This window comes from Asterias amurensis, chromosome 2, assembly GCF_032118995.1.
Source record: "Asterias amurensis chromosome 2, ASM3211899v1".
Lineage (NCBI taxonomy): Eukaryota > Metazoa > Echinodermata > Asteroidea > Forcipulatida > Asteriidae > Asterias > Asterias amurensis.
The window spans coordinates 7,536,737-7,556,386 of NC_092649.1; the positions used below are offsets into that span (position 1 = coordinate 7,536,737).

General features: G+C 38.0%; 1 protein-coding gene across 4 annotated transcripts in view; it reads right to left on the reverse strand.

Moving 5' to 3' along the window:
- Positions 1-19,650, reverse strand: part of LOC139951585 (SRSF protein kinase 3-like) — a 68,739-nt gene that overhangs the window by 25,769 nt on the left and 23,320 nt on the right. For 2 of the 4 annotated variants that reach the window (XM_071950548.1, XM_071950556.1), the window contains one exon: positions 2,531-2,739. In XM_071950548.1, coding sequence (XP_071806649.1) covers positions 2,531-2,739 — 209 coding nt within the window. Of the gene's footprint in view, positions 1-2,530; positions 2,740-14,903; positions 15,258-17,283; positions 17,414-19,650 lie in introns of those variants that run through there. The other 2 variants (XM_071950565.1, XM_071950572.1) reach the window with 2 other exon arrangements.

Below are 19,650 nucleotides of genomic sequence, written 5' to 3' on the forward strand. Positions count from 1 at the left end.
GAAATACGCATGGAAATGCCGCGTTTTTTTTCTGTACATCAAAATTGCCACAGGCCTGATCTCAGCAGCCAATCAAGCGCAGTTTGCTTCGTGCATACCATGTGTGTATGGCTTGTCTCACTCGTACGCTGTGTTTAGATGTGCGAGGCATGGTAGTCGACGTCAGCATACAAATTGTGTGCGTGATTGGCTGAGGTTGTGAACTGTGGCAATTTCGGTGTACATAAACAAAATTTGTACAAATTCGAGTGGTCGAGGGGGTCGGGGGTCGTGGGGGTTGAGGGAGTCGAGGGGGTTTCAGAACAACCCCTCACTGTGGTGTTTCTAATCAGCAGAGTTAGGGTTCGAGTCCCAGTTTTGACACTTGTGTCCTAGTGAAGCAGGACATTTCACCATTTTTGCTTCATCCTTTGGATAGGACATAAAGCTGTATGTCCCGTAAGTCGTGTAAAAGAAACAAGTTAAACTTATCGCTAAGAGAAGGGGTTTGCCCCGGTGTTCCTGGCAGTGGCTGCAAACTTCAAGTCCCAAATCTCAAACATGTAACCCTAAGAAATCTAACAGTTGATTCATGCATGAAATAATTTTGGAATTCTTTCTCAAAATACTTTATAATATAATCTGCTGCATTGATTCTCATGGCCATTCATTTTTGGAGTAGTTACCTTTCTTTAAGAGCAAGAGGACAACATTGGGAGAATTATGTGTTTGTTTAGTTTGTTTTATATTTTGCTCTAATGATCAGTAAACCCACAGCCAAACCACAGAAATTACCTTCTTTTTTTTCCCTTCAAATTTTTGTTTGTACCCTGTAAAGGTCCAGGAGATTTCAACGTCGTGTAACAAAAGGTTTGATTACTCTAGAAACAGGCATGTTGGAAAGGCAAGTGTGGACATGTATGGCGCGTATAAAGGTGAAGTTCAGACAGCACATTACTAAAGATAACAAATCCGATCCCATTTGTTTGCCGCCCCCTCTTAAGAGACTGGGGTCAGTGTAAACAGACTGATAGATAACCCAGAAGTCAGCAATCCAGCATGCCTTTATTACAAGACTCTCGGGTCACTTAATACAAGGATAAATACATCAAGCAGTCCTGACTGAGGTTTGCCCAGTGCTCAGAATAGTTATCATATGGCACCCACTAGGCTGGGAATGCGAGGGAATGTGACAGATATCACATGCAGAGAGACTGGACAGCCACAATACTATAGCAAATGTACAATGCATTTAATTCAGATTTTACCCTGTGCCCATACAAGTACATGTAATAATGTGAGAGATATGACCACTGTATAGGCCTAATACTCGATCATGTCATATTCAGTGTTCTCCTCAAGCTGCATTAGAATACCGGGCCAATACGTGCCAATACACACGAATTGCCGCTGATACATGAATTGCGGTCAATATGCAAAAGTTGGGTTTTGTTTTGGTTTTGCTTCAAATCACATTCACACAAATCATATAGAAATTATTAAGAATGTTCCATACTGCACAGTACATTGTAGAAGTTTTTTAAACCAAAGATAAACACAAAGTAAACCTATTCTGTGGACCTCATTTCAATCTTACATGGTAAGGCCAGTTGGTAAAGTTCCAGCACATTAAAGGGAAGGTACACGTTTGGTAATTATTCAAAACAAATATTAACAAAAAAACTGACTTGGTAACGAGCATCGGAGAGCTGTTGATAGTATAAAACATTGTGGGAAACGGCTCCCTCTGAAGTATCGTAGTTTTTGAACAGAGGTAATTTCTCACTAAAATAATAAAAGACTTCTAGCTAGAAGTCTTTTGACTTCTAGCTAGAAGTCTTTTATTCTTATCTGAAAGCACACAAATTCGTCCAACAAGGGTTTTTTCTTTCATAATTTTCTCACAACTTTGATGACCAATTCAGCCCAAATTTTCACAGGCTTGTTATTTTATGCTTAAGATGGGATACACCAAGTGACAACACTGTTTTTTGACAATTACCAAACATGTACCTTCCCTTTTAATCCGGAGGTTGAAGATTCAAATCCCAGCTCGTAAATTTGTCACATATTCCCTCTAAAATTGAATCAATTTTTTACCCAGTTGGTTTCCCCTTTTGGTTTAAAGCATGATGAACAATAATGTCACACACCATCCCTTTTCCTTTAAAGAGTTTTGGTACCTTTTATAAATCAAATTTTGGGCCATGACAAGAATCCCTACTCACTGTGAATGAAGATGTATGTAAAGTAATTTACCTGAAGAAATTTGAGCTTCATTATTCATCAAGTTTTTGAGGGGGAAAAAATAACAGAGCAATGTTTTCAGGAGATTTGCGAAAATCCATTGTACATGCTCAACATTGTTTGCAGGAAAATTGTTTTACTTGTTTCAGAAAAACTACAGCACCTCAGCAAATGTAAGGGAAGCTTTCTACTACTATTACATCTTCAAACTCTTAAATTTAATGTAAATCTGTGAACATTGTGTTTTGTGTTACAAAAAGTACCCCAACCCCTTTAATCTGAAACCCAAACCAGAGATACCTACCCTTGCAATAGTCTTTAGGGTCCTCTTGCTCATCATCGTCTGATCCTAGAGGCTCGTCTTCTTCCTCCTCTCCAGCTCGGAATCTCTCATCCCTCTCGTCGCGATCGTCTCCGTCCTCCCGGTAGTAACTGTTGTCTTGGTGCCCCTCGTCTCTTTCCTCATCCTCCGACGAGTCCAGGGGCTTCTGGTGATGCTTATTCGGGTGAGACCTTGGGAGGAGATTGGTGGAATAGAAAGAATATTGGTAACTTTACCTCTTGGTGTGCATGTACTCCCAAATGATCCTTGGCCTTAAGAAACTACGTCAGCAGTCATACATGTAGTCTTTCAGTTTTGCTTTCTACTTCATTTCATTTCAAGTGAAACCAAGTTAATTGTCTCTATTTCCTTCATGAAAATACAAAACAGACTCACTTGATATCAGCATGCTCAACCAAAGCGGCCTCTTCAAAACTTTGAATGTAAGCTTTGAATTTGAATTGTTAACCACCTCAAAATTGTCTTAAATTTCTATATTCTTAGCTTGTGGCGATAAATCATTGTGACTTCGATTCAGTTTTGGTTTTTGCAACTTAGTTGACTAATTTTCAATATGGCTGTTTAAACTTTTACATCGACTCTTAGATACTTATTAATAATAACGAATATAGCTGCAACGATCCAGCTTCCAAGAAACAAGGACTGTTATTCCACTCAAGAAAATTCCTGAAATAGTGTAGAGACAAGCCGAGACCATTTACAACATACGTACTGCTCACAAGCCCTAACCAAAATTCTCACAACCTCCATAATTCATCGGAGGGTTCTACCAAAGAGTTCAGACATTTGTGTGTTTGTTTGTTTGTTTTGTTCGTTTTTTGTCTGTCCGTAAGTACGGGAACAAAAGCCTTGCTTCACCCTATGCCTAGATGTTGTCCTGTTTGTCATTATTTACTCAACTTCGGTGTAAATTGTTATTGTCTTTACTACATCTGTGGTTTGCCATTATTTATTCATACCATGTATATTAACTTTAATGATGTACACAAATGTAACTTTATGGCAACATTGAAATAAATGTATTGAAATGAAATGAAATGAAATGTTAAGATGAGGGGCATAGAGGAAAGAACCAGCTCCATAGGAAATATACCTCAGGATTGAGAATCACTGCTGACAAAAAAAAGTCTGAAACTAGAATTAAAATGTTAGGAGGTATGTATGTTAAAATGATGGTATCTCCACCTTTTGATTAAACCCCTGGGATTTAGATTCTGCAGAACTTTTTAGGAACAGAGTGTTTAGCACTAGAGAAGTACATGAAGATCAAAGAGCAGAATTTTGTTGGACAAATATTGGCCGATTTTCTTCAATTAAAGGCAGTGGACACTATTGGTAATTACTCAAAATAATTATTAGCATAAAACCTTACTTGGTAATGGGGAGCTGTTGATAGTATAAAACATTTTGAGAAACGGCTCCCTCTGAAGGAACATAGTTTTTGAGAAAGAAGTTATTTTCCACGAATTTGATTTTGAGACCTCAGATTCAGAATTTGAGGTCTCGAAACCAAGCATCTGAAAGCACACAACTTCCTGTGATAAGGGTGTTTTTTTTCCCCCATTATTATCTCGCAACTTCGACGACAGATTGAGCTCAAAATTTTCACAGGGTTGTCATTTATGCATTGTTGAGATACACCAAGTGAGAAGACAGGTTTTTGACAATTACCAATAGTGTGCAGTGACTTTACATAAAGTTATCTGAAGGTTTTCTGAAATCAATCAAACATGTTCATCATTTCATGATTAAAAGCACATGTTTGCTGAACTACAATGTGGAAATTTCCATTTAAATACATTTTAAACTCTTTCTTGATGTCACCTACACAGCCATCACACAAAAAATTATAAACTGTAACCATCCCCCCCCCCCCCCTCCCCAACCTCTGAAATCTCTCCAGCTTCACGGAATCGTCCAGACTATAATCAACTCAAAAGCTTCATACACCAATATATTTTGTCGTATCAAATCGTCTAAAAACCCTACAGCAATAAAACACTGAGCACACCCGGGATTTCCTAGCAACCTAACTCACACCTCCAGTGAGCTCTGCACAAAATGTCACCATCCAACAACGCTCTCCAGTTATCCTTAAAAAATACTCCTAATAAATCTAGAGTAGATCACTGCTCTTTAGCTCGGGAAAATCCCTCCGGAATTGCTATAAATCTAACAACATTAACGCATACAAAGTACACACACGCATACAACGGAAGTTCACATCAACTGTAACCATGGCAACTATAAGTGCACACTTGAATTTCTTTTTGATCGTGTTCTTCTTGATCGTGCTCTTTTTTTCCCTTTTAGAATCTGTACATGAATGAGTTAGCCGCGTACTTGAACTGCGCCGCTGATGCCTCGGAATGTCTGGATAATTAGTGTTATTCCATCTGCGACGGATATCACCGTTGATGGCTGCAAGCAGGCGTATGGTGCCGACGCTTTACACTTGAGTACTGGCAGCAGGCGAACATTGTGCGTCACAAATACACAAATGGCACGGTGGAAGATATAACTACTCTACTCTTAACATCTATTACTCTACTCTTCCTTACAATTGTTGTCTCTTATTTATGTTTTTTTTAGAGTCTGACTCTCATATCACTGATGTCTCGACATGTAGGGAAAATTAATGTTCAAATCGACCGTGACAGAATCCAAGGATAAATAAAGTCCTACTGTTTCTTGTTTGATTTCTCAGGATATATATCTTTGATTTTGATGAGTCTAAGATGATTCAATAAAGAAAAACATCCACTGCCATGAAACCCCCTAAAAAGTAAGTGCATACTCAATAGCTTTCAATTAGACAAAACCTGTCTTTCTTTTTTATTTTGCGTTTGATTTTCGTGTTTTTGCATGAAACATTGTTTTGTCCCCCAAAAATTGCAAACCATGTACAATGTCCATATACGTACAACCTTTACAATATGGGAGATATTTATCATGAAAGGGGAAAAGTTCATAATCAGGGATTTTTACCAAACTGTTCATCATAATATGCAGGCATGCAACTGCCCATTAAAAAAAAAAAAGAGGAACATTTTTAAAGGCACAACGCAAGTGCGGAGCGAGGCAGCCAAAACGCCACGGGACACAAGACCCACAATGGTACCCTAGAAAATGTTGAGGTTTATTATGCTCTGAGGTGCATAGTTAGCATGTACTAGGCTTATTTTACATGATTGTAGTTGTACACTGTAGTTGCAAGGCATATACATGTATTAGGTTTTTTTTTATTATTAAAAAACATGGAATTTCACGGATTGCGGAAGAGTTGCATGCCTGAATATGGACAAATTGGTTTGTTAACAGGGAACTTTCTGCGTAACTCGGGAGAGTTGGCAGTTCTACGTGTCCCATGAAGCAACATGGACCCCTTCCTTCAGCTACCTTTGTTTCAATATTTTTACCAAAGGAAGACAGGAAGGTCAAAAGCGAGAAATTACTGATGAAAAACACGATCAAGACAGCGCCATATTCATCGGTCAACTTTTGATGATTCTTAGCCTCTCATATTTCTCATTAACTGCAGAAAAGAAGTCAATCTTCACAAGAGTCTTTCATCATCTCTGCATCATCTCAAACAATAAGCATAAAAGGCCAAGCTGGCCTGGAGTTTAAGCTTTTTGTTAAGCAGACCACTGGGCTAGTAAACTGTGCATGTTACTTGCCCCCAGGAAGTTTTAGCAGCCTAGGTTTCTATAGAACCTGATGCACAATGCGCAGCGCACATACACGCGCGTCTCTTGTCTGCCATTTTGCGAGTCAAAATGTGCATGAAAGGATAGTACAAGTGTTTACAGAACTTTGAACAATGCGCGTGAATTATTTTGTGCCTTTTAGGAGGAGTCCGTCCTTTTGTGCCTGTTTTGACACAAAATGCGGACAAAAAATGTGCGTGGATGCGATGTGTGTTGTGAATCTGAGGGTCTTCTGTCACAAATTTATCTTTCTGATGAAGTAATTGTAGCAACCACAATGGTCAAGTTGAGCTACATTCACTACTCAAAAATAATGAACACAGCTTTTAAGTTCAGAAGGAAGAAATTGTCAGTAGCCCACAGGGCAAGTTGAAAAGTGGATTATACTAGCCCACATCACATCAGTTTTTACCAGACAATATTCATCGGAGTAGTCTTAAGAGCACGCCCTGCCCAATGTCAAGGCTCTGCTCAATGCCAAATTCTTTGCAAAGTTGGGACCAGTACAGATAAAAAGCGGCACTGTATTCGCCAAGTTTCAACAGCTTCATGCAGCTGCAAATGTTGTCCCTCTGCTGCATTGAACTTGCGAAGACTCGCTACATTGCAGATGTCAATAATTTTCAAGCATTAATTCAATTGGGCAGGTCGCAGCAGTTCATACTCGGTTTCACTTACTGCTCCTGTGCAGAAAATCAACCACAACAGTGCAGGAAAAATATTTTGTTTGTGGTGAACTTGGCAGAACACAATACTGTACTAGACAGCAATATTTCTGTCTTCAGTAAATTGTGAAAGACACCAAAATAATCCCTCAAATATTATTCAACATTGCAAATTATTGATTTTAAAACTTGTCAACTTATTAACTGATTGTTCGATCACATTCGAGGTGGTCCATGAAATGCAGTGTTAATCAAATTAAATTAAAAGGAAACAAATAATCTTTCCTTTGAGTCAATGCGGAAAAGATGCATCAAGCCATATTATGTCCATTGCAGTGTGCAGTATGAATAAATCTGTACAGTAAATTAGGGTGAAAATAATATGTAAAGTATGTGGACTACAAAATGATGGTCAATGGTTTAAGATGTGTACAACACAACTTAATTTTATGGCCCTGTTTATTGCAAAATTCTCTGCTAATGAGTCAAGGATGTGAACATGGTGCAACATTCCTAGTTTTTCAAGTCCCTACATTGTTTTCTTCTCTTCTCGGTCCCCACTTTGAATAAATTAGTGCTCAAAAACAAACCTTCCAACAATGAACCACTTCTTTGATCTTATCAAAGACAGTTTACATTTGCAATAACACTTTTCTTTATTCACCTTGCCAAGCGAGGTCTAAATTTAGCCGCAGTTGTCCATTTGGTATTTACACACATTAGCTGTGAACACTTCACCACTAACTAGAACCCATTACCGACAGTTAGTTGTCTCCATCTAAAGGCTAATGTCACACATCGCTATTGCATATAACTGAACAACATACCGAACTCTGTACTGACTGATGCATTCATAGTATGCAAACTGATGTGGTACACTGTAAATGTACAAACTCACACAGATAGGTCAAAATCCAACAGCAAAAAGGGCTGCTTCATAAGAATCCATGCTCTGTTTAGGATTAGACAATTTACACCCAATTATAGAGGCATCTAGTCTACAATCACACGTGCAATGACAAACCACGGTTTTTTTTAATGGCTCCATGGACAAACCTACATGTACAGTGTAGGTACATTACTACATACCAGGGCTCAACATACCCACCGGACCACTGAAAAAAACTGGCCTGAGCCAGGTAGGAAAAGCATTGGGCCAGTTCCCAAAGTTTGATGAGACCACATTACAAAAATATTGTCCACCTTTTCATGCAGAAATTGTTCAGTTTATAAATATATTCCGAATTTTTGATGAGGCTCAGTCAAAACAGACTTGAAGTTGAGATAACTTCACCATTTTAACATAAGATAGGAAAATGTACCTTTTGCACCACTTTCATGAGGACTCTATTGAAAAATAAATGCATCACAAACTCAATTTGACCTTGGAGCCCCTCTTGAAACAATGAATTGTTCACCACCCATTGACGCATATAATCAGTGTACACTATGAATTGGATCATACAAAGGGGAAGCCAAGGCTGTAGTTCATTAGTCAATGATTTACAAGGTACTGAACAATTTCCTGGCAGTTATCCTAACCACTTCCAGGAATAAATTAGTGTACACAGTAGCAAAAATGGGCAAATCATAAACCACTTCAGAACTACTCTATGGACCCTGCAAGTGGATGAATAATTTCCACAGTTCTGGAGTCCTGACTTTGAAGTACCCCCAAAATATAATAATAATAAACAAATGTTTTAAATATATTGACATTTGTTGTAAGCACTTAATGTATTATTGTTTTCATCATCCGCAACTTGTGTAGTTTGCCTTTACATGTATATGACAGATACACAAGCAGTGGACACTATTGATAATTACTCAAAATAATTATTGGCATAAAACCTATCTTGGTGACGAGTAATGGGGAGAGGTTGATGGTATAAAACATTGTGAGAAACGGCTGCCACTGAAGTGCCATAGTTTTCGAGAAAGAAGTTATTTTCCACGATTTTTGATTTAGAGACCTCAGATTTAGAACTTGAGGCCTGGAAATCAACCATCTAAACGCACACAACTTTGTGTGACAAGGGTTATTTTTCTTTCATTATTATCGCGCAAATTCCATGACTGATTGAGCTCAAATTTTCACAGGTTTGTTATTTTATGCATGTTGAGATACACCAACTGTGTAGTCTTTGACAATTACCAATAGTGTCCACTGCCTTTAATGCACAGGGGGAACCCGATACAAACATGTCAAGAGGAGGATTCTGCAAACTGCTCTCACAAATAACACAAGTCTTCTCTTATTGTTGCACACCAATATTTTCATTTTCTTGTTTGCAATTTAAGACGTTGGGACGGTTTTAAGATGAAAACAAAACACTTGACAATCTGTTGAATGCATGAAAATAAAAAAGGGTGAACGTTATTTGCCAAGTTTTAAAATGACTACGTGACAACTGCAGATCACCCCCCTTATACTAATAGCTCTCAGCCCCTCCATCTTGCAGCTTGTGAAAGGCAAATCATACATCATGAGTTTTCTCTCTAATCATAGGAGGGGGTATAGGTGTGATGCAACATTCCAATCCAATTAACCAACTGGTGTGTTGTATTATATTGAGCAGGTACTCTCTGTCCTTACTCTATGCACAAACCAGGTTAGACTAGCCACCAGGCTCACACTAACAAGGCTAAACAAACTCTGGGTAGACTTGCCGCCAGACTCCCTGAAGGCTGTTTGTGTTTGGCGATGGAAATAAAACAAGCAAAACCTGGTCTTATTTTCTCAGGTTGGTTATCTCTCCAGTTTTCTGTTAGTGTTGGAGTACTCTGTCCTGGACAAACCCTTGTGACAATTGTGTGGACTTTCTCCCCCTCATCATGGTGTCTCATTCGTACTATTTTATCAAAACTTTCTGTGTCGCCAAAATATATAAATTGTTTCATGTCTTTGGGCAAAATTGGGTCAACTGAAGTTATGGATGAGACGTTGTTCACTTTGGCATTTATATCTTGAATCAGAGAGAGGATCCCTCTGGTTTTGAGTTTTTATTAATTTTGTATTTGTTTTAAACAAAATTAAAAATCTTACGTAGGATCTTTCAACAAAATATGCTTACTATTTTTGTAATAAATTAAATAAAGGCAACTTTAGGTAGCGTTTAAACGCTTGATTGTTATGATAACCCTAGTGTATTAGGCTACAATAATAACCATAACTTGTGAAAATGTCATTTCAAAAAGTGGTAGCGTTGTTTAAATATCGCCGCAAATCAAAGTGGTTATGTCCATTCAGGAAGAATAATCTGTTAACTGCAATTTACACAAATTATGCAACGTTTTTCAGATTGCAATACTGTCTAAACCCTTATAAATGATGGCAGGATTTGCAGCAATCAACAAAAGCATTAGACTTGCACAAACTCCAACACAAAACATTTTCTTTTCAAAGGTCGACGGTGTATTATAAATCCCTATAGTTAAAAAACTATACACGTAAATGAATTCAAAGTCAAAGTGAAACCTAATCCAGACTCGTCGCACTATTATCACTACAACCGCCAATCGTGCATGTGGCCCAGATTTTCACGAGTGGTCTACTTCATACAGACCCAAATTCAAAATCTTCAAGACACAACCACCGACGGGGCTGGCGGGGGAATTTCTTAATTCAAGAATTCCCAGACTATGAGGAGAATGAAGAAGAGAGAAATCTTAATATTTCTGCCTCGGTTGCCAGCAGACTAACACGGAACAGAGAGGGGAGGGGGGGGGGGTTGCGATAGTGATTACAAATGGAAATGCAGCCTCCAAGCATTAATCCAATAGAACCATGGAAGTGTGCACATCAGTGAGGGGCCCTTGTACAATGGATGTTAATTTCCAATATAAATAGTTGCTTTATTGAGCATTGGCAATGCATCCTTGGGTGGGAAAGGCAGGGGGCCCTTGTGTGGTTTTCCCAACCCACGTGGCATAGTTGCAAAGTAATAATATTCTTACGCGCCTGCCCTGTGATAATGATGGAAGCGGATTCCCTGATGGTCAAGAGTATGGTTGTTAATTTGATGGTGGTGAGAGTGATTGTTTAATCAAAGCGTGGATATAAGTTACAAAGTGTGTCAGCTTTAATGTCGTTCTAAATATACTCAGTGTAATTCAGGCTTTTATGCCCTGACTGCAAGCAGGTGTAATGATTATCACATTGTGAGGATTGAAGGTGAATCATCATTGCTTTTTGAAAGAGTCTAAAACCTCACAGTTTGCAATAAACGCACCAGAACAACAACAACCTACTGTATTATGTATTGGGAATAGTGCACCATTCAGAATAGTCAGTGGGCCTAAACAAATAGTTGATGAATGGGTAAACAAAATAACTCAAATTTAAAATTTAGTGTTCTCTTAAAATATTTATAAAAAAATCAAAAAAATCAGAAAAACAGCCTTCTATTTTAAAAGCAATACAAATTTTAAAACATCTAGTGCTAGAAAACGTTGACCAAATATGTGAACATGTGCATCATTATGTAATTGGGCAAATTTAATGGCTGATTTTAAAGAGTCTATGTACTTTTTGTAGGACAAAAAAACACATTGTCTACAAATTTACACTAAACTTACACCGTTTGAGGATAATGATGGTAGAAAGCTTCCCTGAAAATATTACTAGTACTAGCTGAGGTGCTGTAGTTTTCGAGAAATGAGTTCAGCTGAGGTGCTGTAGTTTTCGAGAAATGAGTTAAACAATGTCATGAAAATAACTTTCGTCTCAGTGATCATGTACATGTAGGATGTAAAAGCGTATTTTTATTACATTGTTTTACTCATTTCTTTAAAAACTACAGCACCTCAGCAACTAATATTTTAGGGTACGCTTTCTATTATCATTATCTTCAAACAGTGTGAGTTTAATGTAAATCTGCGGACATTGTGTTTTGTGTTACAAAAAGTACCCAAATCCTTTAAAGGCAGGGTGTACTTTTTATAAATACCCTAACTCCTCCACAAGTTAATTACCATAAACAATTACTTGGTAAAGAGCACTGGAGAGTTTTTTTATTGTTTTTTTTATAGTTATACAGACACTCTGACTTTAAGAATTTCCAAAACAATCTTGCCCCGACACTGCATAATTGGTTCCGATATGCATGCGTGTAAACTAAAGAACTATGGATTTTTTAAAAGTATTTATTATGTATTTTTTAACATCCACAGGTTAACAAAACATTGTTATGTCATGACTCAGCGCCGATGAATGATGATCAAGTTCTCCATAAAAAAAAGTTTCAATTTACAAGGTGACTCAATCGTGACCACAACAAACCAAATACCAAAGGGTCTCTCAGTACTCCTGTATCTGCATCCACAGGGTGTGTTTAGGATTGAATGATACAACTTCCTGTGCCATTCATTTGTAACCATTACATTATTGGCTTTTTCACTAATCACATGTGTATTGCTTTGTACCTACACAAACATGTACATGTACATTTTAACAACCACTGTGTTGAAACAATTCACCTATACTCAATCTTGGTTGAGCTATTTTGGGAGTCACGTTCCCAAATGATGCTGTGCGGTGCGCACTGGTAGGTGATAAAGGAAGGGTTAGGCGCATTTATTTACATAAAAAAAACGTCTGTGAACTAACATGTGTGGTGCCCATAATTTATAAATGTGACAGTCCTGAAATAAAAAGCAACAATTAGTAACAATTACTTCTGTTTACAAAGCACTTCACAATTTATCGCTGTGTCGTTAATGAACCAACTTCCTTATTCTTCTCAAGGGACCGGCAAATCTTCTTCTTATAACCCTATAATGAAACCACCATAGGGCCAATTTCATAGCGCTGCTTAACGGTAAGCAAATCTGCGTGCTTACTGTAGCAGAAAAATTTGCTTAAGCCTTAGCGTATTTCCCAGGTTAGCAGAAAAAATTGGGCGGCCATATTGCGTGTTTACCGTGGATTTGCAATGTGACAGTCATTTATTTTAGTGCAGTAAGCACCGGAAGGTTAGCATGCCTTTTTGTGTGCTTACGGTTGGCAGCGCAATGATATATAAATTGCAGAGTCAGCACAAAATCGGACGCTAAGCAGCGTTATGAAATTGGGCCCTGTAGTAACCAGTAGTCACCCTGCTAAATGCACCAAGATGCAGTCAAGTTTGACAGGGAACAATATACATGTACATTATGTGTCAAGGCCATGTACAACTCTGCTACAATGATGTATAGCACAGTGCAACCATCATGGTGAAACAGAGTTTGGGATTTAGGTTGAATGCTAAAATATACAACAAAATGTTTCAACTTTGACCTTTTCGTGCATTTTTTTGTAGATTTGCAGAGTAGGGTTTTATAGACCCAACAGGTAATTCTTACTGCCAACCGTTCAAGTAATTGACATTCAATTTGCTTGTGTTGGTGTTGGGTCATTAAAAAAATTTAAAAAATTATTTTACAAAACCAGGCCATTTCTCTTTCTGGATGATTTTCCTGACATTTCGCCTGAAAGTAATGGCAACACTTCCTCAACAAGATTGGCAAAGTCCAGGAGAATGATAATGACTACACAAAAATGAGCACTATCTTGAAGGTTTATCGGCCAATTCTTACATAAAGTACTTAGTTACAAGGTGAAACTGTTTCACCTTATAGGTCTAACCTATGAAGTATTTTCTTCAACTTGAGTTGATCAGATTTAATGACAAAGAATAACCATTTGAATGGCATGGGGTCCTGATCTTGACAGGGTCAAGCTAGGGGGGTCTCATTCTGGGAAAACAATCACCATGGTGATTATCAGTAACAAAACTCCAACAGCATCAGAGGTCATTGATCCAAGATGATGTTAATATAAAACAACAACTTTGAAACAAGTCTATTTATGCTCCTACTTTGCAAGCATGGCAAGTTTCTGACTTTAGTCTGAGTTCAGACCCTTTTTATCTGCTTGGAAAAAAACAAGGCTGCTATTGGGTTGTTTTCTTTTTATAGGGTAGGACTTTATCCAGCAATTTTGCATAGCAATTGATCAAATGTATTTATATTTATTATTTTTTAAAGATTTATAAACTGCAAGGGATTTTATTTTGTGCACACTGACTGCTCAGAAACTGAGTAGCAAATTATGCCTTTCTAAATACAAGGGCATCATCATTCACGGAATGATGTTCATTGATGAAATTCCTGAAGATACTGACTACTGAAAGCTCCTTATTCAATTTTTTTTTATATCCAGTAGTTTTAAACAAGTTGGACAACTGGAAATGCCATTAGAAATGTTGTCATTAAAGTGACTCTTACCATAGTGTAATAGCAATACCTGCAATCATTTTCCAAGTTCTAGGTTAAAATCGGTAGGGCCTATCAGGGTTCGTCCAAGGATTTTCAGAAATTGTTGGGCTATTTTAAACCAAGTTTTGGATGTTTGGTCAAAGGACGCTAAATTGAAACGAGGACCTCAGAATGTTTTGGTTTTAAAAGCACCACTACTGTCTCTATAAGATGTATGATTTTTGTTAATTTTATCTACACTGTAGGGAAGCACTAAGCTGTGCAATTTAGGTATCTTAGATGATTTCTGATGTTTACCCCCCCCCCCAGCCAAGTGCCTCAGTGGCAACTGTGCAATTGTTTAAACATTGTAAACTATAGGGCCTTTCCCAGTTCACAATTTATTCAGTTTTCACTGTGTTCATATTCAACAAGTCCTGTTCACTTCAGACCATACAATACACATAAAATACAATACACGTGTAGGCCTACATTACAATACAGTAGTAAGCCCTATACATCATGTCGTTGCTTCTACCACTAGTACAACCATAGAGCAAGGACCAGTTAGTACACATACAAGGATACATGTACTTTTTGTCCCAACATTACCATAAATCACAATGATACGGCCTATGAGCCAATATCAACTGTTTACTTTTAAAACATTTATTATCCTAACATCAACATCAACAGGGGCATTATGTGTTAAAAGTTACTCACCCCACAAGGCAAAAACCATACATCATTCATGTCATATGATACTCATGTACTGTTTATGATGTGTATTCCAAAAATATTTTCTTGCTGCCGATTCAACTACTTGTGTAACAATTACTAATAACAGCGACTTCAAGCTTCCATGGCAAGCCAACGAGTCATCAGTCTCAATATTTCACTTCTTATCTGTAGACAGTACACAGTGAAAAGAAATAATCCTCCAAAGAGCTCTTGCATACACATACAGTACACCCACGAACTGAAGATAACAGTGGCATAAATGAATACTGAAACTACTTCGGAGAAACCCGCAATGCGTTCCCATTCATACACACAGCCATGTGGTCTTTGAACTGAAAGAATGAGCGTATGATCCCAGGATGAGTAACAAATAGTTTCACACACATACATTGTAGGTCCCCTACACTAGCTCCCTATTGTTATCCATTAACTCATCCCAACCTAAACAACTCTGTCAGGAACAAAGAGCATGTATTGATGGGCTATCCCTGGCTACAGTGTCCCTTAGTAAACACTGGTGTGTAAAGTCTCCCGCTCACATAAAAACACACAGAACCAGAGCAGAGGGGGGATTTCTGAATGGAACTCATATTTGGGAAAAGACAAGAGGTGCAAACACAATGTGCAAAGGGTGACAGTTCAATCACAGACCAGGGCTAACCCATTTACACATAGCCTGGCATATGCCTATCATGCTGGGCTAGTAACGCACCCTGTCTCAATGTTCCCTGGTGGGCTACTCTTAACTGTGAAACCATGGAGGTAGCCATGGTGCAACCTACTTGTTTGATGCTCAAATTTCTTTCTTTTCAGATGTGAATAATAAACGTTAAGAAAGTGTGAACTTATTTGAGTGTGTGAATGCAACTTCATTGGACCATTGAACTAACTGTGATCGCTACTACACATTAAATATTTAATATCAAACTTTTTTTTAAATCTACTAAAACCAACCTCCTTGAGGCATTTATAAAACGTACAGTTTACTAGCCCGAAGGGCTACATATACTTTACAAAAGTCTAAGGGTAGCCAAAAGATTAATATGCTTAGGCTATATTGAGTACAAAAAACTATGAATCCTGACATAGTACAAATCCTGACATACTGTACACAGGATCTCCATTAAATACTTCATGTAGTAGACTTTTCAGGCTATAAATTTAATACAAAAAATTCCTGATTTTTCACAAGAGCAAAAAATCTGAAATCAGACTAGAGTAGAAAGAATATCACGCCTGCATGTATACCATGTGTACAATCAATTTCTACCTCCATGGTACAATCATGTTCATTTTACAATTGGTGAATTCACTGCCCGCAAATAGTTCATGTGTACAGTAGTCCTGAAACCATTGTATGACTCTGGATTGACAGTTCTATGCCCATGTATTGTATGTAGATACCTGACCTTAAATCTGTTATTCAAAAGAAAACATGGCTACAATAGCAAACTCAAAACATGTCTTTTATGGACTCAGATTGGGGCATGCTATCCAGGGAACTACAGGGTCCAGTGTTTACCCTAGGTAGTAAGAGGCCTGCTGGCACCAGGGCCAAATTTCATAGATCTGCTTTTAAAGCAGAAAATACTGCTTCAACTAAGCAGAAATGAACAGGGTACCAGTCACAAATTGTACACATGGACATTGTAGTTTGGCTTGTAATCTAATTCTGGTAAACAACATTTTTTATGCTTAGCTACTCTTTGTGCTTACATGTAGGCAGCTGTAAGAAACAGCCTAAAGACTCAAGGTCCCGCTTTTACACTCAACTGAGTTAAAAACACTGATGCCCTGATGGTACAGTCATCTTGTTTTTCTTCTCCAATTCAAATCAAGTTAAACAAGAGATTACATAGCCCAAGGAGGTCCTGGCCTCTGCTGCACTGGTCTTGGGGCTCCTTCAAAGGTTTCCCACTAACTTAAAGATTTTCAAGTAGATTCCAAAGATTTTGCAAAATGGCATTGCCCTCTCAAAGATGAATTTTCAGGCCTGAAAGTAGTATAAGAATCAGGCATGATGTTTGGCATTTGAACGAAAAGTTGTAATAAATGATTTACAACAACGACTGAATATTCATGCAAGAAATGTTCAACAACTGGGAAAGAAAAACAAACATTAGACCAGCTAAACTGGTAAACTTCATTGCGATTTGGATAAACCATACAACATATTAATCAGTGTCTTTTATAATTCTGCTAGAAAGATGAAAAGGAAGGTTTTGCTAGACAGTCCATCCCTCAGCACTCTAGACGACTAAATGTCAATGTAGATGTGCAATTGGAAAAGTTTGTGGTCATTTTATAATTAACATAAAGCCCACCTGCAGTTACGTAAAGACTTGACTGGAAAAACACCAACCTGAAAGACTTGAGTAGGCGCAGCATCCCCACTTGCATCACATAACCTCTTTAACTTCAAAGACCGAAGACGACTTGACAAGAGAAGTCTTAGGTCTTATCCTAACCCTCCAGTGCTACCATTCAATGTGCAAAGTACAGCATTTCAGAATGAGACGGAGAGAGAGAGGGTGCCGGCCGGCCCCGCCAGACTGAAAGAAACTTTCCAGCAATTCCACTCAGGATTGTCAACAGAGCTGGGGTCAGGCCAGGCAGAGTCAAGAGTTCAGACTAGAAAAGGTAGTTTAAGAACACCTCTGAGGGATCAGAAGTTTACGTGGAAACAGTTGGCAGAAAACTACAGCCAGCTTCAAACAATAGAAAACACTTTGGGACCTCAGTGAAAAGGTATGTGCCCCCAGCTAGGTGTCTATCGTCACACTTTATTATGGTTTGGTTTGATTGAGGGGAAACTGTTCAATCTGATTTTGGTGATTCGGTTTGGAAGCGAGTCGCCAGACAAGTTCACAAAGTTCAGCTTGAAAAGGCTTGTCAGGACTGGCAGTCTGCAAATCAGTTAGAGGATAACTCACTGGCATAAAAATAAGGACACAATTCAGTTGGCACAGTTACGTGCATCTATTACATGTACAAATGTACATTACTAAGAGTCCTTTTAATGTGTCTGCTTATTATTTATTAATACAGTACCTTAAAGACGGTGGACACTATTGGTAATTGTCAACGACCAGACGTCTCACTTTGGTGTATCTCAACATTTATGCATAAAATAACAAACTTGTGGAAATTTGAGCTCAATCGGTCGTAGAAGTTGCAAGATAATAATGAAAGAAAAAATACTCTTGTCACACGGATTTGTGTGCTTTCAGATGCTTGATTTCGAGACCTCAAATTCTACACCTGAGGTCTCGATATCAAATTCGCGCAAAATTACATCTTTCTCGAAAACCACGTCCCTTCAGAGGGAGCCGTTTCTCACAATGTTTTATACTATCAACCTCTCCCCATTACTGGTCCACTGCCTTTAATGACTTTGAAGAAACTTATGACATGTGTACAGCTGTAGTCTGCCAGTTAGGAAATACATACAGTGTAGTCCCCATTCATTGCTAACAGCAGTGCCAAAAATGGAGATAAATTCTCTGGAGTTCGGTGCCCAGAATGTAGAGTGAATACTCTGCCTCTAGCAGGGCTAAAAGTACACTCTAATTAAATACATCCACAGATCAACCCAATACATTTCACATCACATGGTTTATCACATAACTGTACTGTTGACGCCTAATATACTGTATCTGCGTAGATAATTTGCATGGATGCATGTATGTTACAAGGCCTAAATGGAAATGGGATAAACATGTAGAATTTCATCTTTGAGAAGTGAAGGCCATTCTCATAGGCCATTCTCATTTTGCAAAGAGCACTTCCATCTGAAAATCATAAAGTCTATGGGACTCTTTTAAAGGGGCACCACAGCCAAGACCAAGGACAAGGCCTCTGTGGCCTCTATTAGGCCAGGGCCCAATTTCACAGAGCTGCTAAGCACAAAAATTTGCTTAGCATGAAATTGTTTGCCTTGATAAAAACATGACAAGAGCTGAATACCTGTAACAAGCAATATGCAACAAATGACAAATTGGTTGGTAATCCTGTGTTGATCAAGGAAGAAATTTCATGCTAAGCAAATTTCTCTGCTAAGCAGCTCTCTGAAATTGGGCCCTGGTGTACATCAATCCTTGGCTTTCCTAAAGTTTTGTGCCACCAGTCATCAACAAAAAAAGTACAGGCAGAATATTGTTTGGGGATTTACATTTGTAGTGATATGAAATCCTAATGCATGACTGATAATTCATAACAGAGCCAATGGAGGCTATTTATTACCTACAAGTCCTTGACGCCCCTGTTAAATATTTTCTGGAAGGCTTAAAAAATATTTCTTTAACTCACAGAGAAGGCCTTAGAGAAGTTATAATAAAAAGCATGTGAGAAATATCAAGTAAATAATCCTGTGAGAAACCAAAACAAAAACTGACATCATAATGATAATTGCTTGTAACTTTCAATTTCATCATTCAAAATTATGCCAAACATACCTGTGTATTGATTGCACACTTTTTAAAATTATAATGCAAGACCTCCGAGTCTTATCAGGAAGAAATCTCTTAAAACTGATCTTACACAGTAGTACTCATGTATTTGGTACTCAGATATCTGGTATCGAAACAACAAGTTGCACAGATGAAGATTATAAAGTGTGTCAACATAAAGATATTTTTTTGACAACTGTCTCAATCGAAAACTTTATATAACTTCCTGGAGAATAGGTACATTGTTAATAGCCATTTTAATATATAAAAGATCAAGGTTT